At 40.4% G+C, this 23,490-nt stretch overlaps 2 protein-coding genes across 4 annotated transcripts; one reads left to right on the top strand and one right to left on the bottom strand.

The window, feature by feature from the left end:
* The first annotated feature begins 333 nt into the window (after positions 1 to 333).
* On the top strand, positions 334 to 11,391 carry zc3h15 (zinc finger CCCH-type containing 15). 2 transcript variants are annotated; one of them, XM_078288567.1, is made up of 12 exons: positions 334 to 517; positions 2,366 to 2,467; positions 2,891 to 2,993; positions 3,752 to 3,904; positions 5,108 to 5,199; positions 6,187 to 6,369; positions 6,705 to 6,785; positions 7,311 to 7,376; positions 7,620 to 7,733; positions 8,611 to 8,746; positions 9,224 to 9,445; positions 10,487 to 11,391. In XM_078288567.1, exons 1-11 carry the CDS (start codon positions 443 to 445, stop codon positions 9,433 to 9,435), a joined length of 1,317 nt encoding a protein of 438 aa, XP_078144693.1. In that variant the 5' UTR covers positions 334 to 442; the 3' UTR covers positions 9,436 to 9,445; positions 10,487 to 11,391. The 2 variants fall into 2 exon arrangements, with proteins under 2 accessions (XP_078144693.1, XP_071765312.2); XM_071909211.2 differs by having other exon boundaries at positions 9,224 to 11,391.
* Positions 11,392 to 11,984: 593 nt separating this feature from the next.
* Positions 11,985 to 21,524, bottom strand: rbm45 (RNA binding motif protein 45). Of its 2 annotated transcripts, none has more exons than XM_071909215.2 (11): positions 21,243 to 21,524; positions 20,337 to 20,459; positions 20,019 to 20,145; positions 19,574 to 19,702; positions 18,529 to 18,699; positions 17,978 to 18,107; positions 16,813 to 16,909; positions 15,634 to 15,791; positions 14,589 to 14,664; positions 13,971 to 14,109; positions 11,985 to 12,693 (listed from the first exon to the last, which is right to left on the bottom strand). In XM_071909215.2, exons 1-10 carry the CDS (start codon positions 21,516 to 21,518, stop codon positions 13,993 to 13,995), a joined length of 1,404 nt encoding a protein of 467 aa, XP_071765316.1. In that variant the 5' UTR covers positions 21,519 to 21,524; the 3' UTR covers positions 11,985 to 12,693; positions 13,971 to 13,992. The 2 variants fall into 2 exon arrangements, with proteins under 2 accessions (XP_071765316.1, XP_071765314.1); XM_071909213.2 differs by having other exon boundaries at positions 11,985 to 12,678.
* Between the last annotated feature and the right edge of the window lie 1,966 nt (positions 21,525 to 23,490).

Here is a 23,490-nt window from a genome sequence, read left to right as displayed (position 1 = left end):
ATCCTAAATCCAACAGGGTATTAACTTGATGACATATTCATGTCCCAGCATTGTGAGGCTTTCTTGAACCACATTTACAGTTTTAACTTTAACATCTCCAGCAGGCAGCTCATTTTTCTGAATCCCTTTGCTCATTACATGAGATTGTCAATACTTGATTAACTTCTTTAGATATTGGATTAGTTTTTTTTACTGTACACACTTTGGTCTAAGAAATCTAGTCTCATTGACTACAGTACCCGACATGTCTTTCGGTAAGTACGTGATGACGTTATCGAACATCATCCTAGCAACAACCTGTTACATGTGGCCTAGTGCGGGAGCTGTGCTAGCGAGTGGCAACGTTACCGGGTAAAGTGGAGCTGGCTTCACAGCTGAAACACCACATAAAAATAAATATTACATAGCTACACGGTTCGTTGACAGCTAAACTTGGTCCAGCATGCCTCCGAAGAAACCCGTCCCGGCCACGGGAAGTAAAAAAACGCAAGAGAAGAAGAAGGAAAAGATCATTGAGGTATAAAATAACACGAGTTAGCATGTGTGAGCTAGCGTTAGCTCGCTAGCTGGCGAACTGCACGCCTCGTAAAGCTGACTGTGTTTCAGTGCTAACCGAAAATGGGTTGCTATCTACCTAGCGCGAAGTACTGAGAAGCAAATGTTAGCTCACGTTGGCATCTGGTGAATTGTCAACGTTGCCTAAACGTGCTGTATTCATTTTTATTCATTTCCTTGGCTCTTTAGCAAACGTTAGTTGCGTATTAATCATGAGAGGCCAACCTTTAGCTAGCTAGCCAGCTGTCAGCAGGCCCCTTAATTCATTTACTTGATAAATGTATTTAACGTTACTTGGGGTAAGCTGTTAGCTCGCCTGTTATTTAGCGAGGGTTAGCCATGTTGCTAGCAGGGCCACACCGCCGCATAACGTGTCCACACTTCTGGCAAGGTTGCTGTCTATGTTAAATTGGAAACGTATGTTATAATGTTGTATGGTTGGCTTTATTGACTTTATCTATGAATCGGGATCAAAGGTGGTGTCGTGGGCCTGTTTCTGATGGATCCCCACAAGACAGGAAAGGAAAACAGGGCGAGATACTAAACTGAGTCATAAAGTTGAGGAGTTTCTTATCTGATTTTTCCAGTTCGTGTGTTGTCAGTGTCAGAATATCGTGAATGTCGCTCGTGATCAGCAATAAACTGTTTCTGCTAACCATCCAACATCTGACACATCTGTGAATGTCTCATTAAGTTGTCGGCAACACCGTTAGCTGCCGTTTGCCATTGTTGCAAGTACACAGGCGCCGATTGTACTAGAAACTATTACTGAATAGTAATAGAGTAGATTTTGGCATTTTTACCACACAAACTTTAAGGCGATCTGAAATTATGTACGACCCTTCAATGCTGGCTTTTTTTTTTTTTTTTTTTAACTAAAATGTGTATCTTTGATCTCTCATGTATGACAGACTGTAAAGATGATTGTAAAATGTATTTCACTTCATACACAGCCTACTACATTTACACTAGGTAGAGGTAGTAAACAAGGAACAAAGTAGGCTACTTTATATGCCAACCATTTGCTGTTGCTCAATTTAAACAGCTGTAACTTCCCTGCCAACATTGATTTCCGGAAAAACAAATGACCAGCTCATAACATAGCACAGCTGTAATAAATGAGTGGGAAATGCTCACTGAATCAAAAATTGATGTAGAAACATAATGCCTCTGTGTTAGTAGCCTAGTGTTTCCTGACAAATCCATCAGGAAAATATTTATATCACATCTGACTTATTATAGCTCTTAAATCTTTTTACAAGCTTAAATCGTTTACCCATTGGTTAGGTTCCTAGGTAGGTTACTGCAACGTGATATGATTGTCATGTCCATATATTCAGAGAAGAGCTTGAGCTTTCTGTGGCTCAAATGAAGTTCCCTTTTCCCTGAAATCAACTTAATAACCACAAATCAATTCACGTTTGGTTTTAATATAGCCGGGGGAACTGATCAAAACACCCAAATCTTGACCTCTGTGCTGCTACAAGTAGGCTTTTGGTAACAGGATGTAAATAACGTTCATTCCTCAATCTGATATTGAAATCAAGTATATTGAGATATGTAATGCACATAGACACCTGACTTCTAAATGAATACATTTCCCTGCCCACACCACTTCTCTTCCTCTTCTATAGATTAGGAATAAAGGTAAAGGACAGAAACCGTCATCTCTCTTGTTAAATTGGAACAACTTGCTTCGTGGATGTTTCAAGTGCATTTGAGTATCTTGAAAAGCGCTATACAAATAAAATATATTATGTTATTGGAAGTTGATGATATGAAACTGATGATTTGAACATTTGTTTTCTAGGACAAGACATTCGGCTTGAAGAACAAGAAAGGAGCCAAGCAGCAGAAGTTCATTAAGAACGTCACTCAGCAGGTCAAACATGGACAGCAGAGTGCCAGAGGGGTCAGTAGGCTGTTTTTCTATTTTTCCGTATCTGTCTCTTTCTCCATCCCATCATTTCTCTCACTCGCGCTTTCTTACTACAGCACTTGACAAATCAAACCCTCTTATCTCTCTGTCTCTCTATTTCTGACTGCCTCTTTCCTCTTTTTTTCCTTAACGCTCAAATCATTTGTAACTGTCAACTGTTAAACTGTCAATCTTTTGTGGGTGCATGTGACAAAAAGCAAAGACTGACAGTTGACTAGATTGTACTCGCTGTCAGCTGTCATTGGTAACCTGGCAGTCTGGAGAATGATGCTGCTTCAGTACCCAGAATTGCCCAAGAATTGGAATATCCTTGCACTATCTTTGTGGTCTAATCTGATTGGTTTATTCAAATAATGTGATTAAATATGTCTCTCTTTTGTGTGTGTGTGTGTGTAGACTGAGGCGGACAAGGGCGCTAAGAAGTCTGACAAGAAGAAAGAGCTGGATGAACTCAACGAGCTGTTTAAACCTGTAGTCGCTGCTCAGAAAGTCAGCAAAGGTAACAGACACACACACACGCAGTCTTTGAAACTGATTTCAGGGACGGGAATTCTCCTGAGAATCGCTTCTGCCGTATAGCTGCACGACACATTCAAAGGGGGAAAAAATCTCACTTTGAAACATACGATCGTGCTCAAAATGTTGTGCACCCCTTGACTTTTGCATATTTTTCTACGCACCAAAATAATGTAAAAATGCTATTATTTGGGATTTATTGTCCCAAATTTGCACAAAATTCTGTATCGGTGAAAAGAAAGGATACAATTCAAATAAAAATTAATTTGCAAAACACCCTTGTTTAATTTCAGCTAAATTACATAAGTGGCAAATAGTTATTCATTACATGTATAATATGTTGCTCAGACGTAATATTTATGTTGCAGTTGTGGATCTTGAAAAATGTATTCAAAACTTTTCTAATTCCGCCTTTTTGGACAATAGAGTTTACATCAAGTGTCCTCAATACGTCTCCATTGGATTGTATGGTGTGGAATTGATTCTTATTTGGGAAAACAGACGTAACGCCGAATGTGTTAATTTAGAGCTGGCATCAGTGTATCATGTGTTTTCACATATGTGGGGAGGGTTATTTCTGTCTCTCCTGTTTTCTTTGTCTCTACTGCAGTCCAGGTGCAGATCCCAAGTCATTCTTTATGTGCGTTCACTAAGCTGGACCAGTATACTAAAGAGAAAATAATTAACTCATTCTCCCTGTCTCCTGCTCTCCTCCATCTCTGTCTCTCTCTCTCTCTGTAGGTGTCGACCCTAAGTCAGTGCTGTGCGCCTTCTTTAAGCAGGGCCAGTGTACCAAAGGTGACAAGTGCAAGTTCAGCCATGACCTGACTCTGGAGAGGAAATGTGAGAAGAGAAGCGTCTACGTGGACGAGAGAGACGAAGACCTGGAGAAAGGTTAGTGAGCGTGTGTGTGTGTGTGTGTGTGTGTGTGTGTGTGTGTGTGTGTGTGTGTGTGGAGGGGATGTAGGTGTTTTAGGGAGAGATGCTTTAGAACTGCTGTATTTTTGTGTAACCTTGTTCAATGTGTATCTGTCATAGTTGTTCATTTCATTGGCTATTATTTCATATAGTAATAATACATTTTATTTATATAGCACTTAAGTTTACATTTTATTTATTTATTTATGTAGCACCATTCATACATAGAATGCAACTCAAAGTGCTTTACATAAAATAGGTTTATTAAACAATAAATGGGTTAAAACCATTACATAAAGTTACATAAAAAATTACATTAAAATTTCGAAAACAAAAATAGTCCAGCACAAAAATCCTCCTAAGCTAACTTGCTCAGGGCCACATTTAAAAATAATTTACAGAGTTAATTTACTCAGGGCAACATTTAAAAATCCTCCCGAGTCAACTTGACATTATCTCCTCAGAGAAACATTTACACGACTCCTCCTGAGTTAACTTATTCAGGGCAACAATTCTAAAATTATAAACTCATAAAGTGACAGGCAAACAATAAAAGGCAATGTTAATTAAAAGCTAAGTTAAAAATATAGGTTTTGAGCTGGTGTTTGAAAGAGCTGACTGAACTCGCCTGTTTGATATCTGTTGCTAGAGCATTCCTCAGTTTGGGGGCATAATTTAAGAAAGCTGCATCCCCAAATTTTTTTATGACTGCGGTTATGAGAGGTCAGCAAGCCAACATTTAAGGATCTGAGGGCTCGTGCCGGGACGTAAGGCAGTAAAGAATCTGGAATATAGGCCGGGCCTAAGCCGTTACGGGCTTTGTAAACAAGTAATAGGACTTTAAAATCAACTCTAAACACTACAGGGAGCAAGTGCAGTGTAGCTAGAACTGGAGTCATGTGCTCTTTGATTCTTATCAAAACATTACAAAGTGCTTTACAGAAGAGTGAAAGCAGGCTAAAAACCGAACAGACAAAAATATAGCATAATAAAGAACCTGGACAGTAATAATAGAACTGTTATAAAAAGGCTTTTCTATAAAAATATGTTTTTAGTAGGGATTTAAAAGAAGATAGCAATTCCGTGGTCACCGCATATGCTGCTACTGTTTGCATCACATATAAGTATACAGTTCTGTGACAAGTGTCCAATACTAGCTTTGTTTTGTTCTGTTTTTAGACACCATGGATAACTGGGATGAGAAGAAACTGGAGGAGGTGGTCAACAAAAAACACGGAGAGGCTGAGAAGAAGAAAGCCAAAACACAAATTGTAAGTCGGCCTGGCTGGATGAATAAAGGCAGGGAAGGCTTTTTTTTTGTCGAACGGCCACAGTGGCTTGTGGTTTCCAAAAAAATTGCCCGCCACTTTCACCGTTTAACCAGCCAGTGTGATTTTTAGAATGGGGAAAAAAATCTCTACACAGTCTTAAACTGCCGTAGCCCATATTCACCAATCATTTGGCTGGTGGCCGGTGTGAATTTCTCACCCTGACTGGTTGTGCGGAAGGAAAGAGCGCCTGGATGTTGAGAGAAAAAAAAGAGAGCCATAGACAGAGGGGGAGGGAGGGAGTACAGGGGGGATGGAGGTGTTGAGAGAGTGACGGAGAGACGCAGTGCAAGCCAAGACACAGATGGTAAGGGATGAAGGGAACAAGTAACCTGGAGAGACTGAGGAAAAGAGAGCCAAATCCAATATAAAAAAAAAAAAAAAAACTATAAAGGCTATTACGGGCGAGGGTTGGGCGATGCTCCTGTCAGTCAATTCATCACATATACTGCCGATCCCGGATGTATTCGTCCGTGCCGGGGGCATCCAAAGTTGGCTGCGATGACAAAACCAGATCAAACTAATGCAAATCAGCAAGGAATTTCCACCGGTGATGGATTCAGTCTATCTCTGATGTATTCGTCCAGTCTCCCTACACTATTACGGACCCGCTTAGCATTCTGGTTTCTGTTCCTGTCTTTATTTTTAAATGATCGGATTTGTCAGTGGACGGGCACATAGAAACACACACATGTACACTCAAGCAGACATGACAAACACAATACTTCTTATACACAAGATGTAATTAACTACAATAAAATGCTCTTCAATACCCCACTCAGTCCTCTCCTCGGCCATCTAAAGACAGTTACATTAAATTTATAGAACAAATCATTTAAAAAAATTTTAGAAATAGTGAAATACAAGCTATTAATGCCTGCATCCCTTTCCCCTCCATGTTTATAATGTTGTCTATCCTCTTGTCTGCAGGTGTGCAGGTACTTCCTGGACGCCATAGAGGGTAATAAGTATGGCTGGTTCTGGGTTTGTCCAGGAGGGGGCGACACCTGCATGTACCGGCACGCCCTGCCGCCCGGTTTCGTGCTGAAAAAAGACAAGAAGAAGGAGGAGAAAGAGGACGAAATCTCGCTGGAGGAGCTGATAGAGAATGAGGTAGGGTTGGAGGGAAGGATACTAATTCTTTACCTGGCTACTTGTAGTTATGAGATTCAGCAGTATTGCATCTATCGATTCAAATATTGAGAAGATGGAGAATTCTGTTGAGGCAACTAAATTGTACGTTTAGAAATGCAACCAGACGTTCTCAGCTTGTTGCCCAAGCGCTGAGGACGTCCAATATGGCTGCCAGAGGGTGCATTACGTCTCCCGAAAGTCCTCTATACCTACTCCATTTAACTTGCAGATTCTGGGTCCCAATGTGACCCATTTAGCCCTGGATTTGCTCTCTCTACTTGCCATATCCTGATGTCTCTCTGTCTCTCTCGCAGCGTTCAGCTCTGGGTGTCAACGTGACCCGCATCACCCTGGAAACTTTCCTGGCTTGGAAGAAGAGGAAGAGGCAGGAGAAGGTAAAGAACGCATTTAATCCTTTTAATTTAATTTGTTTGTCAGTGCAGCACCATCAGTTTGAATTTTCTAAGTCCCTTACTTTTCTAAATTTCTCTGTTGGCTACCTTGGCATATTTGAAATCAGGGAAATGTTGGAATCTCTCCTTTTTAATTTTAATTTTAGCATTGCTGGTGTGAGCAAAATCTGGCCAAGATAGCCCTGCTGCAGGCTTGGGATATTGGGTTCATTTCTTGGAAGTTGATTAATTGGACTAAAGACATTTTGTCATTTCATATTGGTTTTAAGCTCTTGATGCAATAACTGATGGTTCTGGACAGGACCACATGTATTTGTAGTTTTTAAAAGTGTATTCACATTTGAATTGCTTGTAAACATTGGCGCGAAACGGACCTGTTTTTTGAGTTATGGTGGGATCTTTAAGTTGCTAAGAAATGTTATTCCATGACCAAGTCCTATCCCTTTAGAATCTGCGTGTGTACTCTTTGAAATGAAAATCAGGTAATGGGATGCTTTTGATTGACAGGTGGAGAAAGCAATGGAGGACATGGAGAAGAAGAAAGCTGACTTTAAGGCTGGAAGATCGCTAGGGGTATGATTGGCTCCAACCATTGTGTGTGTGTGTGTATGTGAGAGATTGAAGGATAGCGTTAAAACTGCTTAACTGATGTTTAAATTTGATGCTTTTTTAGCTTTTATTCATTTTTATTTACTATTTTATATGTCTAGGCACAAAGTTGCTGGAAAATCTATTTTGTGTGTCTTTCTGGTGTGTATAGTAGAGTGGGACGACACTTATATAAAATAATACGTAATTCAATTTAATTATCTGTAGGTGAGCGGTCGTGAAGTGTTTGAGTTCCGTCCAGAGCTGGTTGACGATGACGACGATGAAGCCGACGACACTCGATATGCCAAAGAAGACGACGACGAAGATGAGGAACAACAGGTAATAACAAAATAATCAGCATTTGTTGTAATTTATTTGTGCAGAGTGTCACATTCACAGAACTTGACATTTTGAAAGAGACTGAATCCATATTCTCTCTCTCTCTCTGCTGATGCGTTGCGCTCTCTGCCATCAGAGCAGATGCATCGGCTCCTGCAGTTGATGGTTATTTAGTTTGTCTGTGTATCGCTTCACATTAATTTGTGCTCTATAATCCTGACACTTGAAGCGTGTCCACAGAGATGACCCAGCACAATATGTGCGCACAACAGCGGCTGGTGTCTTAATATGGCGCTGCACCATCTGAGTTGGCAGTGAAATATCTGCCGATGCACGTCTCTTCCCTATTCTAAATAAACACATGATAAAACTGTATGCAGGTTACAGTGGTAAGCAGTTCACTCTGGTGACATGTGGTGGGATGTTCCTGCTGACTACTATTATACTCCAATTTCATTATTACTGTTTTTGTGACGCAAATATACAACTAATTACAAGTGGGTTACCTCCTTAATGCATTGTACAGGCTACATTTTAAATTTTGCCTCTTTATTCAAGTCAAGTAAGATTTTATTTATGTAGCACAATTCATACAGGGCAGTTCAAAGTGTTTCAGAGACAAGAAAGAGAGATTAATTCAATAGTAAGAAAATGAGAATAATATTCAGCACAAAAACAGCATGACTTGAAGGACCACAGACTGTGCAGCATCTTGTGTGCAATGAATTCTGGTCATTGTAGTTCCTCAACATGCTTTCAGTGCCCGAGAGCATTTAATATATAGATTTTTTTTTTTGAAACTACATTGATGAGAAACACCAGGTTTCAACACCAGCTTGGCGCATGACAAACTCTGTTCTTGATCATTTTGTTCCAGATCGATGCTACAGTGTTCCAGGACATAGACTTATCCCGTTTCGTTCCGAAAGAGGTGGACAACTCAGGCATCACTGTAGCATCTGTGGACCGTTTCACCTCCAGGAATAAGAGCCAGCCGACGACAATAGACAACGGTGAGAAATACTTCTAAAATAATGAGTGAAATAGTTTCTCTTTTTTTGACGAGCCACTAGCATTTACTAAGCAGCCTACATCTCTGCTTAGTAGATACATAGTGGTACATCTCTGCTTCTGATAAAGTAATTTTAACAGTTTGAAAACCACACTTGTTTTGGTTTGGGTTCTGCTGATTTTTGGGGGCAAAATCTTTCCAAATCAGGGTCTGTGCCTAATTTGTATCTATTTGGGGGTCTGTGATATTAAAACATTTGAGTGCATCTGATTTAAGTTATAATTTCAAATTACATTAAAGAGTAATAAATTAGCATATGGCTACTTTTGACACACATGCCCAAAACACTAGTGTTGTCTCGAAGAAAACCATCTAGTATGTGAGAAAACTAAAATTCTCTCTCCCACCTGCTCTTTGTCCTGCCCTCTCCTTCTCTTTTCCCTTCTCCTTTCCTCGCTCCCTCTCCTCTCTCCTACAGAGGATCAGCTGAACGGAGCTTGCGGCGGCGAGGCCAACGGCCTGTCAGGAGCAGAGGGAGGCGGCGAGGACGGAGGAGGGGAGGACGAAGAGGAGGAGGAGGAGGAGGACGAGGAGGAAGAAGAGGAGGTGCCGGTGGACGAGAACCTGTTCACAGGAGAAGACCTGGAGGAACTCGATGAGGAACTTAACACATTGGCGCTGGAAGACTGAGAGGGACAGGGTGAGAGGGAGGGAGGGAGCGAGGGAGCGGGAGATGGATGTTAGGATGGACTGACTGACTGACTGACAAAGGGATGGAGTGATGGATATATGGAGCTAAACGACGAAGAGACCAGAAGGATGGATGTACTAGTGTTGTCGCAATACCAGAATGTCGACATGAATACCAAGTTTAACATCTAAAAATTCGATACTACTAAGATACCATGTGAACCATCAAGCAGTGTCTCTGAGATGCTTTGCCAAGTTACCTGTGTTACACACTTGGAGTTTTTGAGTTTTGATGTTGGGTGTCGGCTCTGTAAGTGAAATAGTTCCATATTTTGCTCCTGGCACCAGTTTTGTAAACCACCAAGCAGCGTCTCTGAGATGCTTCGTCAAGTTACTCGTTACCACTCCTCACTGTAGCAACTTTTGCATGAGTTTTGATATCAGGTGTCGGTCTGTCGGCCCCTGGCACCGGTTTTGTCACCATATTAGGTGGACTAGGATTCAGTCCAATTCAGGTATTTGACTGTTGAATTTTGCGCTGCAGCTCTGCCTATTCCAGTCTTTCTTTTAACTCCAATCCATATGCCTATCCTCACCTGTACGCCCCCTGGAGTCGACGTTGAAATGGGATTTCAGCTTTTGCAGAGAGCACTTTTGGTGAAAGTATCGAATTGTTCATAAATTTCAGTATTGAATTCAATCTTTCGTAGCGGTATTGTAGTATCACAATTTCGGTATTCGTGACAACACTAGGATGGACTGACTGACAAATTGAAGCAGACGGACAGATACATGTACAGACTGACGACATACTACATGGACAGACTGACAGACAGACTGACAGACGGGCAGATGTAGGGAAAGACAGACGAACATCCTCATTGGACAGCGGGACAGACAGGTGCAGAGTGCCACCACATTCTCAAGCACTTGACAATGTTTGAATTATTTTAAAATTCAGAGACTCGTTAATAAAGCCTGATTATATGATGACATCACTTCCTGTCTCTGCCCCCTCTGTTTCCTGTATCATCCCTCTCGCCCCGCACAGCCCGGCTTTCCAAGACCGACCATGTTTCCACAGAAGGGCCAATTGGGGGTTTACCAGGGCCAACTCCACATAATCTTGCTTGACAGATTCTCTGTTAAAATAAGGATTTTGACGCTGCTGTGTGCTTTTTTTTTGTCGCTCAAGAGGAGCTAGCTAGCTTCCGTTGGACCTGAAATTACTTTGACAAATCACGCTTCAAGTGCTTTTCTACCTGTACGCGACTAATGGAAACACCTCAGCAGAACTTTGAAATCTTAGTGATTATGGAAAAAATTGCAGAGTCTGGGAGACGTTACAGCGGCTTAAAACCTCGGAACTGAAACTAATTGGGAGATAATACTGTTGAAATGTCTTCACCTTCATTACAGTATCAACACGTTTTTGAGGGAGTAGTTAAATGGTGGGAAATGAACAGAAGTGCTTCTTCTATAAGTATTGGAATGGTATCGGCGTGCAGAGCTTCACCTGCTCATACGAAACAAAACTCAAATAGTTTAAGGATATCTTCAGTTTTTCAGGACTTTTTGACACAACTGGCATTGAATTCTAATGGAGATTCCTGTTTTCCTGCATCGAGTTGTCCCGATGTTTAGAATGCCAGACCAAAACCGTTATTTCTTTTAAACAAAACTAAAAATCTCGTGTTCTGGAAAATGGTCCAGATAGCACCACGTAAATGGACCTAGCTACTAATTTTTTGTCTCTACTTTGGAAACCAGACAAATGAGTGCGCCCTGGTTTGCCCCGTTTTGGAAACCAGGGGAACCAGTAAGCTCCAGACTGAGTCCTGCCCTGTAGGAAAACCAGGCTACAGATGTCATTGCCAGCCCAACGTTGTAAATAAGAATGTGTTCTTCTCAAATGAGTTGCCTGCTAAAAGAAATAAAAGATCATTGTACATGAAATGTGTGTGTGTGTGTTTCTTCTTGGCTGGCGCAAGGCATAATTTGTGATTTACAATATTTAGAAATCCCAACTGCTCCCCTGAAAAATATCAAAGATTAGTTGCTTGTAATTGGAATATATAATTAAATATTACTGCTCCTCAGCACTGTGCAAGTGGTGTTGCAATTCAGAATCTAATATGCTCTTTGGAGTATTTCTAGACCTATCCAAAGCTTTTGATGCTTGTTCATCAGGACATTATACTTTACGAATGATCTCAAGATTTTCATAGACAGGCTGCTGGCTCCATAGTAACATTCTCCTCAATTTGTAGTTGCAAATGCATAGATATTGGATAGGACGATGACAATATGCTGCAGGTGTGCATCCTTCAGGCCTTGTTCCAGTTGCTCAGTTGTTTGGCAAATACATCCACATCAATGCTTATTGTAAATTATAAAAAATATATATATTGTAAATAAAAAAAAAACCTGAAAAGTCACTTGTGATCAGCTGAGCAGTTATTCTAGCCTGGTAAGACCATCCTGATCACGTGACCTCACATTCAGTTATTCATCGGGCAGCACCAAATGAAGAGACAAGACGAGCTGGATGATGGTTTGTTGAGTTTTATTTCAGTGACGCTTTCAGAAAGTGAACAACCAGTCTAGTAAACACCCTTGATCTCAGTTCAACACAAGATTACAGGATGCACCACGACAGAGATAAAGTCAGATCTGGACTACAGAGAGTTTAAAAAAAAAAAAAATTCAGGCTGTTTTTGTGTGAATCCAGCTTCAGGAATCTTTATTTACAGACTTCAAACAGTCTTTCAAAAATAAAAATGCTGGCTAACTCGCATGAATTTTTCTGTAATTTCAAACTAAAAATTTCTGCCACACTGAGAAAGTCTGTTGATTTACCTTATAATGCTACTGCTACTGTTGTGTAGACGCACATTGCTGAGTCAAGCTGATGAGAGCCAATAAAAAGGTGGTTTGAAATCATGCACTTTATGCTAACAGCATGATACTCGGAACACAAATACTACAAATCAACGGAGTCATGGTTCACAAAGAGAATATCACAGAACTCAAATTTAGCACAGGATGCTGCCCATTTGTTTAGGTTGTATGTTTATGTCTTTATATCAGTAGGCAACGGTCACAGGAAGGTAACCGACCAGAAGTAGGTCACAGGAAAAGGTCAGACAGGTGTCAAAGGTCGTGTCAGTGGTCAGGAGAAGGTCTTGGTGTGTGTCGGTCGGTCGGTCAGGTCAGGGGTCATTGTGTCATGACAACAGTCGCCTAGGGAACAAGAAGCTGCAGAGAGTTATTCACAAGAACAGATAAGTGAAGAACTTTCATCATGAACAGCCAAAGAAGTGCAGCCTGTGAAGAGTGAAGCACATCAATATCCCTAAAACTGCCGAACATCCAGCTGAAAGTGGTGCTTTCCTTAAAAATCAAAAAACATTATGCAGTGTAAGGTGACAGGAGTGTAGGAGAAGACTGTAGGTTGACAAAGAAAGAAAAAGTTCATGCACACCATCAACTGAACTTTTTAGTTACAGCATCTTTATTAAGAACAGCATTTTGGTACCAAGACCTTCATCAGGTTATCCTTGTACTGAAACACTGTTCTCAATAAAGATGCTCTACTTGCAAAGATCAGTAGATGGTGTGCATGAGCTTTTTCTTTAAAACAAACAAAAAAAACCCCATTAAAACTGCTTCTTTGAATATCCCTTTCAAAAATCCCAATCTGTTAATCTGATAGTATCGCTCATTGATCAATACAAATATTCAGTACAAGATAGTGAAGGTGATTACACTGAAGGACTTTTAAATGGAAACCAGTGTTTGAGTGGATCAGTTAATACTGGTAGCATTTAAAAATGAACACCATCATCACTTCAGTCCAATTGATGCCATTTGGAAAACAATTCAACACTTTAAACAAAACAGAATCTAAACTAAAATGTGCATCAGTGTCCTGCACAAAATCTCCAAGCAATAAGTTTTCAAGAATTGGCTGAATGTTCGATGCATCTACGGCCATCAAACCTTTTTTTTTTTTTACCCTTGGGAGACAATGTCAGTTGTCAATGTCAGTTACAGAGTAAGAGATTACACACAATGTGGTGAACACTGGCGATGCAATATTTCTGTAGGACACCAATGACATATTACCCCACTCAGGCCTGGTACATAGTTAATGCAAGGTACACATACGCCAACCCAAGATGGCAACATATGCAGATGAATTCAACCAGTTTCTGCCACTGCCGTTTTAGTGTGTTTACACCGGAAACGACTACTTTGAGTTGTTCATCTAGCAGTATTTGCATTTAGCACCTCTGCCAGAAACGTGAGAAACTGTGTTGTAAACTTTGGACTATTATGGGACGCAAGAACATGAAAAAAGCCCGCTGCATTTGCCTTTGCCGCATGCGTTGCTTGCATAGACTATGTAACGGGCCTTACACAGAATACATGTTTATAAATAATACAACGCTACCAAAAGGCAAAATACTTTGGTACTAAATGTACAATTGTACATAGTGGCGTTCCCTGCCAGCAGAGAACGTGGCACTTACCCTGCATTTCTGTCACGTGCTCCTAGTAGGTACGTGGACGTTTGTGAGACTCCTCTCTAGGAGGGTCGGCTAACATCACCTTCATCCTTACTCCGTTGACCATCCGACCGTGGAGCGCCGCCAGAGCCTCGTCCGCACACTGACAGAGAGAGAGAGAGAGAGAGAGATGGAGGGACAGAGGGGGGAAGAGAGGGATAGATACAGGGAGAATTTTGATTATTTGACATTTAAAATGCAGCGGCAGCACAGAGAAAGGGATGGACAGATTTGAGACTTTGTTCCTTTAAATATTCCCCCCTCCTCCATCCTTCTCATTTGTCAGCATATCCCATGAATCATAGCCTCTCTCTGTCCATACCTCTACCTGTCTCTCCCTCTTTCACTTCCTCCACTCTCAGCATACTTCATATATCCAACCTTCCCTCCTCCCATAATCCATCTTGCTTACTTTCGTCACCTTACTCTGCTTTCCCTCTCGCTACTCTTCCATCATTTCCGAGTCTCACCCTGTTTGTCATCATATTTCATGTATTAAACATCACTTCCTCCATTCATCATTCAACACTCTACCCATCCCTCCATCCCTCTCTCTATTCCTCCATCAGTCCTGAGTCTCACCTGTTTTTCAGCATACTTCATGTATCCAACCTTCCTCCCTGGAACCAAATGGACCTCGATAAGAGAGCCATACCGACTGGAGAGAGTCAGACAGAGGGAGAGACAGAGTGGGAGCAAAAACAAAAGAAGAAAGAAGTGATGATCCAGTTGAAAGGAGAAACATTTCTTAATGTTGTTGATTGCCTGGACCATCATTTTAACAGCAGCATTACATTTACCTTTGAGGCATTTTAGCTGATGCTCTCATCCAGAGAGCATTTTATGTGACCTATAATGTGCTTGTTGTATATATAGTTTAAAATGTTTCACAGTTGGTGTGAAACATTATTGCGATTTCAACATTTATTTTTTTTGTCAAATGCGCTATCCCCCTGCAAATTTTGTAAGGGCTTTTAAATTATATCCTATTCATAGTATTCTGTTACATCACCAAACGGCCATCTTGGTAGGAAAATAACAGGTGATTGTAATAAAGTAACAGGTGATTATAATCAAATGACAGCCACAGCAAATGAGCTGTGTATATGGTAAAGCACCATTTTTCGTAGGAAATGCATGTGACATCATGGGAATACTTTTATGAATTCCTGCACTTTAACAGAAAACTTCTCTTAAAAAGATAATAACCTTGAAGGCAAGCAAGCAATTTTCACACATCGTAACAATTTGGCTGCAATAAATAGTCTAATCACAGAACTCATTAGCAGATGGGACTGCTTTCACAACAAGATTAAGACAGAAAATGCCACAAACTGCGAAACCAACAAGCAATTAGGTTGCAATAATCACAGAAAGACTGCAATCATGGAGGGGCTGCTCTCAACACATTTTGGTGTGCTACAAAATTTAAAAATGAAATTATTAGGGGATTTTCTTTGTCTGACTGAGATCTACATAAATTGAAAAATGATTACCATCGGACACACACTGGTTATTTTGGGGATCAGGTAGAGACAGTCTCTCTAACCACTGCCATCACTCTTGCCTGGATGTTCTCCTGATTGTGTATAAGTCTTTTTATTGACAGTTTTGTTGGGACATTTACCAGAACACGTCCTCCAGCACATCCAGTGGCAGCGGGGAGGGGGTGAACACCACAAACAAGCGCTCCTTCACTTTGCTGTCAGGTGGAGCGAGCTTCTTCAGAGACGGCAGGGTGACATCGGTCTGAATCCGGGACACTGGAGCGACATTAGGGAAGGCCTGAAGGATACAAACAAACATACCTAGGATCAGAGCTGGAGGATACAAACAAACATACCCAGGATCAGAGCTGGAGGATACAAACAAACATACCCAGGATCAGAGCTGGAGGATACAAACAAACATACCCAGGATCAGAGCTGGAGGATACAAACAAACATACCCAGGATCAGAGCTACAACGTAAACATGGGTCATTTTTTTATGAATTGATGCACAGTGCTTATTGGTCATAAATTATCATCACCATGGTCATCAGTTGGCAGGGAAAACATGTTAAGATACAAAAGCACCCATGGTTGGACAACCTTAAATTAGTGTCTTGTAATTAACCACTAATTAATTTGATTAATTATTTATATCTGTAAAGTGCTATAGGTGGCAGGGGAGGCCTGGAGGAGTAATTAACCCAGAGCAGTAATTAACCTTGAGTTGTTATTTACAGGGAGATAAGAGAAAGAGGAAGCAACAGAGGGAGTAATGGGGGGCAAGCAGAAGAAGAAGTGTTGCCACAATACCAAAATTTTCACTTTGAGCCTGTGATACCTGGGCTGGTATCTGCAGTAATATCATTTCTAATGTGGTACCACAGCAAGCAAAAGGAAAGACAATAATATCACTTAAATCTACTGAAATAATGTGAAAATGTGATAGTTTTGCAGGTGAATTTTGTTCTAGGCACCCCGCTAGTCAAATAGCCATTCATAGTTCTTTTGAAGAGGGGGAGCAAACACGTTCTGTAAGACATATGATGTACAACTACTATCATAAATCTGAAGCATGGTTTTCTGCTAAAATGTAATGCAAATTTGACCTATGTGTAGATTAAAAGTCTTTGTGAGCATGACTTTTACGCAAGCTGAAAACAGTAAATAACACAGCACAACTAGAACAACAACACAAGATGAAGAACAGCCTGGAAAAACTCTACTATACCACTTCTCAAATCAGGCATCGCTGTACTTTTTCCATACCGGTGTTCCCATGCAACACTAGTAGGTAGATAGGAAGGTAAAACTTACAGGGGGAGGTTTCAGCATTTGGCTGGTGGAGGGTCCGTTCCAGACTGCGGACATCATCTGGGCTGCAACAAACTGCATGGCCATCCGGCCTACTGGACTACACACAAACACAGAGACAAACACACGTTACTTCAAATTGTAATATTAAACAAAGATCACATTATTCCTCTCTCTGTCTTTATGTGTGTAGAGGTTTAAAATTGTTTCTGATGTCATCTGAGCTGCTACAAACTGTGTAGCCATCTTGCCTACTAGGCTACATACAGGCAGAAATAGGGGCACTCACATATAGAGCCAACTTCTAGTATCAAATAGAGATTGAATTACCTCGGTGTAGCATTGTTAGCACAGTGACAATACATTATGTTAGGTAGTGAAGACATTGCAAATGTGCATACCAGGGTAAGGAATTCACTTTTTTTTTCCAGAGGCCATTTTTAATCCCATGATCTGGGCATATTCTATTCGGGAGGAATGTAATTGAACTATGAAATAATACATTGTATTGCATGTTGGCAAACGAATACCTAATTTGTACCACTAAGATTTGTTTTGCTTTAAATCATAATACGCTGTCCCGCACTTCTTCCCCGCTGCTGGAAACTGGCAGCAGGCCTTACAAAAGAGGTTTCCGCACTCTTTCTCCCCTTTATTTTTGATTTTTTTTTATGATATTGGTTGTTTTATTTATTGTTGACACAGTGGTTTGTGTGGGGTTGGCATTTTCTTCTACTGCTAGCTGCATGATGTCAACATTTTCTTCTGCTTCAGACTGCATACTCAGTTGTTTTCTAATCAAAAACTGCTCGCTCCTATTTTTATCACCCAGAATGCACTGGAAAGAATTGCCCGGTCATAGGATCCCACAAGCCCAAGGAGGACAGAAGTTGCATTCACCCATGAATACTTGACAACTCAACAAATGAAATGTGAACAGGGTGAAACTCAGAGAAAGGTATTATTAATTATCTGGGGCATTTTTTGCCCCCAGTGATTTTTAATTTCATGGGCATTTTATGAACTTTCAATGGCATTTATGCCTCAAGCCCCCGTTCATTTCTGAACCTGGTGCATACATTGGTGTATGTATGTGGCTGTCTGTCTATATACATACATCATGTGTATGTGTGCACATGCATGCCTGTATATGTGCATCTGTGTGTACCTGGTGCGGTCCTCTCCATCATCAATAAAAGCTACCGCCAGTCTGTTTCCGGGTGGATATTCAAACCCATTCAGCTTTTCTTTGGCATAGACCGCTGATCCGAGGTTATTGTAGCGAATCACAGCGTGACCTGGAGGCACATGACACACAGGAATCAAACAACAGCCAATAGAAGAAGTATTAAGTACTTCAGAAATAATCAAAATTAACTGCCAAAGCACACACCTACATTCAAACAACTCTTACTTAACTGACTTAATTACTTATTGACTTATTTTAAACCGCTATTTTTGTCTTTTGACTTGAGTTTACACTGAAGCAAGAAAATGTAAAAAAAATAATAATAAAAACTCATTCAATCTCAAGATTTTTTCGTATTTCTGAAAAATGTTTACCTGTCATTTTAGATAATTTAGATATACACACATTGACTTTTTGAAGCAAATTCTATGAAGTTATCACATGGATGTCAATGCTGTATTGTTATTTTCCAGTTTAACATAAAGCCCAGACGAACAAAGCAAATACTTTATCTGTGTATGACTACTAACCTTTGCTGAGTCCGTAAGGGTCTCTCTGGAGCTCACAGTAGTCCATGCCAGGTATGATGTCAAACAGACCATAAATCTGCTCCTGGGTAACCGCTGCTCTTGACGACACCATCAAGCACCGTGTGATGACATCACTGGAGCGGTAGTCTGTGACTGGGTAGTTGCCAGGGTCTGCGGTACAGGGAGAGAGGGGGGACAGCCGGGCCAATAGGAGAACAGAAATAGTTAAAAGTCAGGGGTTCCCAAATTTTTTCATGTCAAGGAACCCCAAGTAGAGATGCTTGAGATGCTCCAGACCAGTTTCCCATTTAATAAAAGGTTTTGTACCAGGGAACGCCATCTAAGAAGATAATAATTACATTGTCTCTTAATGCTAACTTTGTTTGAATGAAATAATGGTGAAATTAAAATAATCCTCATTTAGCTGGGGACCCCTAGAGCCCTCTCAAAGATGCATTGACATTTTGAATTTTAGCCTTATTTCTCTTCACCAGGGGGTTTTATAGAGACAGAGTTTCTAGATCAGTTCTTCAACTAACCAAAAAATGTCATGTTATCATTATTAGCAACCCACAAGCATGGCTAGGCTATACATGGCTATACAAACAACGCTTTGACCTGGACTGGTCTTCGTCAGTTGTGACCTCTCAATCCAGGTCGAAATGTTGTTTACTTAATAAACTTTTGGTGGAGGAGAGTTGTGTGTATGGACCCACTTTAAAATTATTTAAACTTTTTTTGTCCAGCATCAGTTACAGAATTGTATGTGCGTATCACAAGACATTTGACTTCTGTGAAAATTCACAGTTTAGGTATTCACAATAAAGTTATAATAATAAATCTCAATAAAGAAAAAAAAAGATTTTCCAAAGTGCTATAAATGGTGACACAGGTATACAGGAGTTTAGTGTCTGACTGAACTAAACATGCCTCCTGATTATCATGGAAACATAGTAAAAAGAATTACTGAAAACTCAAATCTAGACAAAACAAAAAAAAAAATACAAAAATAAATAAGAAATGAAGATGTAATACAGCTGCGTACCCATAGTGAAGGGGTAGGGGTTCATTTGGTCACCGCCGGCCATGTGATCAGTTCTGGCTCCTCCCGCCGAGTATTCTCCGTCTGTTGATGTGGTCTTGCTGCGAGGTTCAGCCAGGATGGCTCTATAACCTAACAACATTAACATAATCCACATTATCAGTACCATGGTTCTGTAGCCCTACAGTCTGGTGATAAGCAATGAAAATGGACAGTGTGGCTCACGAAATGTTAACAAAATTGAAGAGTTATCGTAGTTGGAAACATCCTAAATATTTCATCAACAACTTTGTAATTGTCACTCAAATGCAAATGCATAGAAAAATCAGGATATATGATTTATGATACATGATTTATTGATCATTACCATGTTCTGCTATGAGGCTCTGTTGCTATATTATTACTACTACTACTTATAAAGCATTAATGCTGTTGCACACAGTCTTACCTCTGTCACAGTTCTCGATAGCGAGGGCAGCTTGGGAGGGCTTGTAGTATCTGACGTAGCCCAAACCTTTACTTTCCCCTGTAAACTTATTCTTAATGATCACACAATACTCAATATCTCCATATTCCTAGTGAGAGAGAGACAGAGAGAGGGAAAAGAGACAGCCAGAGAGAAGGATGTTATTCACTCTTCCCGGTAAACTGGTTTGCTAGGATCACACAAAACTCGGTATCTGTATATAGGCAGAAAGAAAGGAAAAGCAACACTCATCAAGAGAGAGAGAGAGAGAGAGAGAGAGAGAGAGAGATGTGTAGTTACCTTAAATGTGTTTTTGAGGTCCTCCTCTGAGAAGGTTTTGGGGATCATGACGAAGATCCTGGTCAGCTCCTCATCCTCAACGTCTCTGTGTCGTGCTGTCGACCTCGACTGGGCAATAAACACCTAAACAAACAAACGAATAAATGAATGAATGAATGAATGAACAAACAGTAACCTTTACAACCCACTGATACATGAATCCTTGTTCTAAACTACTTCCACCATTAACAGTAACGCAAAAATCCTCAGTACAAAAATCCCTCAGTACACAAATTGAGGGCCTGTTTCAGGGGGGAATCCACTTCCTGTGGTTTTATATACACTACCTTGCAATTTCATGTAATGTTTGTTGTAGTTAATGTATATTTCATCCTATTTTTTAAGATTTTGGTGTTGTGTGTATTGTACTTTTGTACAATAGCTGTTTAGCTATATCTGTGTACAATGCATCAGAGTTCTTGGTGGTTTATTGTTTTATTATACGTGGCCCCTGTTAAACTTAAACCAAAATGTACAAGGTGAGACAAAAAAATGTCCCTGTTTGTGTGGCGAAATTAAATGTGTACCAGTATGTTTTAATCTTACTGGGTCTAAGAACAAGACATTTTTTCATGCATGTTTTAGGCTGAAAAGTTGAAAGGCTATTGAAATTATGTGAGAATACAAGGATTGTGTGTCTGTGCGTGTTTAATGGGCGCAGGTTTCCCCACCATGTAAGTAACGTTAGCTTTTAGCTAGCTAATGTGGGTGGGTCTACGTAAGTTACGGTGTTTGGCTAGGCTACTTTAGCCCCGAATGTGCTCCTTAGCTAGCTTCTTACTTATATATTCCGTGTGTGGTGTGTGAAAAATACTCCTGACAACCTGTTGTTTATTTATCCGTTTGACCAACTGTTCAGCGGCCTACCTTGATCGGTTTAGTCCCCTCCATCAGGACCTTGCCGTGCATTTCCTCCATGGCCAGGCAGGCATGCGAGGACTTGGCGAACTTCACATAGGAGACGCCTTTAGACTCCTTCGTCTGTTTGTCTTTGACCACCCAGATCCCCTGGATGTCCCCAAACACGGAGAAACTCTCTCGAATAACATCTTCGGACACGGACCGGCTGGTGACTAAAAACAGTCGGCTATTGGGGGGTTCGTCGAGGTTTTCGCCCGCTTGTTTGGTGGAGTAGTCTTCCATCTTTGTTTGCTGCAAGAGTGACTGACTGATGCTGCCTTCAAGTACTCCTCGTAAGCTCCTATTAATAAGCGCAGAAGTCGTAAAAACGACTTGTCGCGCATTTCGGAAGTAATGACACCAGACAGTTTTTGGTGCCTGCTGTTGTAGTGCAGCGGTAGAATAAAGAGGCGTATATATGCACCAGTCATGTAGTGGATGTTTTAATGTTGCATTAATTTCTTTTACCATGAATTGTTGACATGGCTTTCATGATGTCGACAACTCGTGTAGACAATTCTGACTTTCACACAGTCGTGTTGTGTTGGGTCGTTCATGTACGCTGAAGTCGTAATTACAATAATTCCGACAGTACCTGAAGGTAGCATAACGCAGCATCCTAGCCGACCAGTGAAGGTGCTTACTGCCATCTACTGCACATGAGGTGTAATGCCAGCGTCCCCGTCACTACCACTTCTTGGTCGGTCAGTGAATGTTACGAAAGGATGCTGCAGAAAGATTTTTGAGTATATTTTGTAATAGATAGCCTACCTGAACATCTTGACATAATAATAATAATAATAATAATAATAATAATAATAATAATAATAATAATAATAGCTCCAGGGGGATGGTGAAAAAGCTAATTGTTGTTTCCCCTCACATTTTCCTCCAAAATGGGATGCATCTAGAAAAAGTTGTGCCAAATAGAATCAGAATCAGAAACTTTTATTCGCAAAGTACAATGTACAAGGAATTTCTCTTGGTGCAGGTGTCAACATAAAAACTACTAAGAATAAGAAAGATGTAACAAAACCCCCCCCCCAAAAAAGCAATAAAATATATACACTATAATACAAATAAAAATAAAAGATGTGTGCAATGAGTTATGTACAGATATGTATATAACATAAATAAGGGGATACCATCTTCTGTAATTTCCACTCCCTGTGCCTATGATGAAATATGATATATTACGAGGTCTAAAACCCTTGTATTAATTGATGAAATATATGACATCACGGAACAGCTGTCAGGTGATGCGGGTCACAACATATGGTGTCACGTCACAGGCTTGTGACTACGGCATAGTGTGTCAGAGGTATGTCTGTATGTCGACCTATGTGTGTGTGTGTGTGTGTGTGTGTGTGTGTGTGTGTGTGTGTGTACACTTGTCATGCCAACAGGTGTCAGTGACCCTTTCGAGGAACAGCATTTAAGTTATGCAAATAGTGGTGTGTGTGTCCACGAGAACTGTAGAATAACTATTCTACCCCGCATAAAGACACATTTTTCTTCTGCTTTCTCATTATTTTATGCTTCACAACCCAGTGTCAGTCTCTTCATCGCACACATTATATAAATTTCTATTAATGTCTGTGAATTTGTGGTCTAGAGAGTGAATCCTTTGGGGAAGTACCATCTGCACTCCCAGTAAGTAAAACGGCAGTCACGCTCAGGTTTGAAATAAAATCTATATCCTGCAACACCAGACAGAATGGGGTTATAAAAACATCACACCCTCTGCTCATAAATCAAGTCCCACAGGCAAAGTCACACCATAACTCCTAAGTCTATATATTACACTGCCACATATCTGCCAAGTAAAAATAGAAAAAATAAAGTAAGGAAGACGGATCACTCTGTACAAAATAAAATGTGTTAATATGAAATGATAGTTAATTCGTTTTGCCCTTGATTACAACAAAGTAACAAAGTGGTTATATACATCTCCTTTTTTTTTTTTTTTTTTCAATATACATCTCAATTTATATATCTCCTTTTATATACATCTCCTTTATATACATCTCCTTTTATATACATCTCCTCCTCTGTTATATACATCTCCTTACATGGCAAATAGCAGGTGCATTTTCCCACAATGGAAGCTAGGGAATGCAGGAAAATGCGGGTCCGCGTACCAGCACAGACTTTCGCTTCCTTCGCGGCATCCTTGTCTCCTTTCCTCCACAGTTTACATTGCATTTGATTGCAT

The sequence above is a fragment of the Centroberyx gerrardi genome, chromosome 15 (assembly GCF_048128805.1).
Source record: "Centroberyx gerrardi isolate f3 chromosome 15, fCenGer3.hap1.cur.20231027, whole genome shotgun sequence".
In the NCBI taxonomy this organism is placed as follows: Eukaryota; Metazoa; Chordata; class Actinopteri; order Beryciformes; family Berycidae; genus Centroberyx; species Centroberyx gerrardi.
The sequence above is the reverse complement of the archived record's forward strand: the minus strand, read 5'-3'. Positions and strand labels throughout refer to the sequence as shown.

What these genes read in the sequence shown, in the direction of transcription:
- zc3h15 (XM_078288567.1), top strand. Translation starts at nt 443, where the DNA reads ATGCCTCCGAAGAAACCCGTCCCGGCCACGGGAAGTAAAAAAACGCAA. An exon ending in AGAAGGAAAAGATCATTGAG is followed by an intron (nt 518 to 2,365) that starts GTATAAAATAAC and finishes TTTGTTTTCTAG; the next exon opens with GACAAGACATTCGGCTTGAA. An exon ending in AGAAAGCCAAAACACAAATT is followed by an intron (nt 5,200 to 6,186) that starts GTAAGTCGGCCT and finishes TCTTGTCTGCAG; the next exon opens with GTGTGCAGGTACTTCCTGGA.
- rbm45 (XM_071909215.2), bottom strand. Translation starts at nt 21,518, where the DNA reads ATGGAAGACTACTCCACCAAACAAGCGGGCGAAAACCTCGACGAACCC. An exon ending in AGGGGACTAAACCGATCAAG is followed by an intron (nt 20,460 to 21,242) that starts GTAGGCCGCTGA and finishes TTGTTTGTTTAG; the next exon opens with GTGTTTATTGCCCAGTCGAG. An exon ending in AAATGCTGAAACCTCCCCCT is followed by an intron (nt 15,792 to 16,812) that starts GTAAGTTTTACC and finishes TGTATCCTTCAG; the next exon opens with GCCTTCCCTAATGTCGCTCC.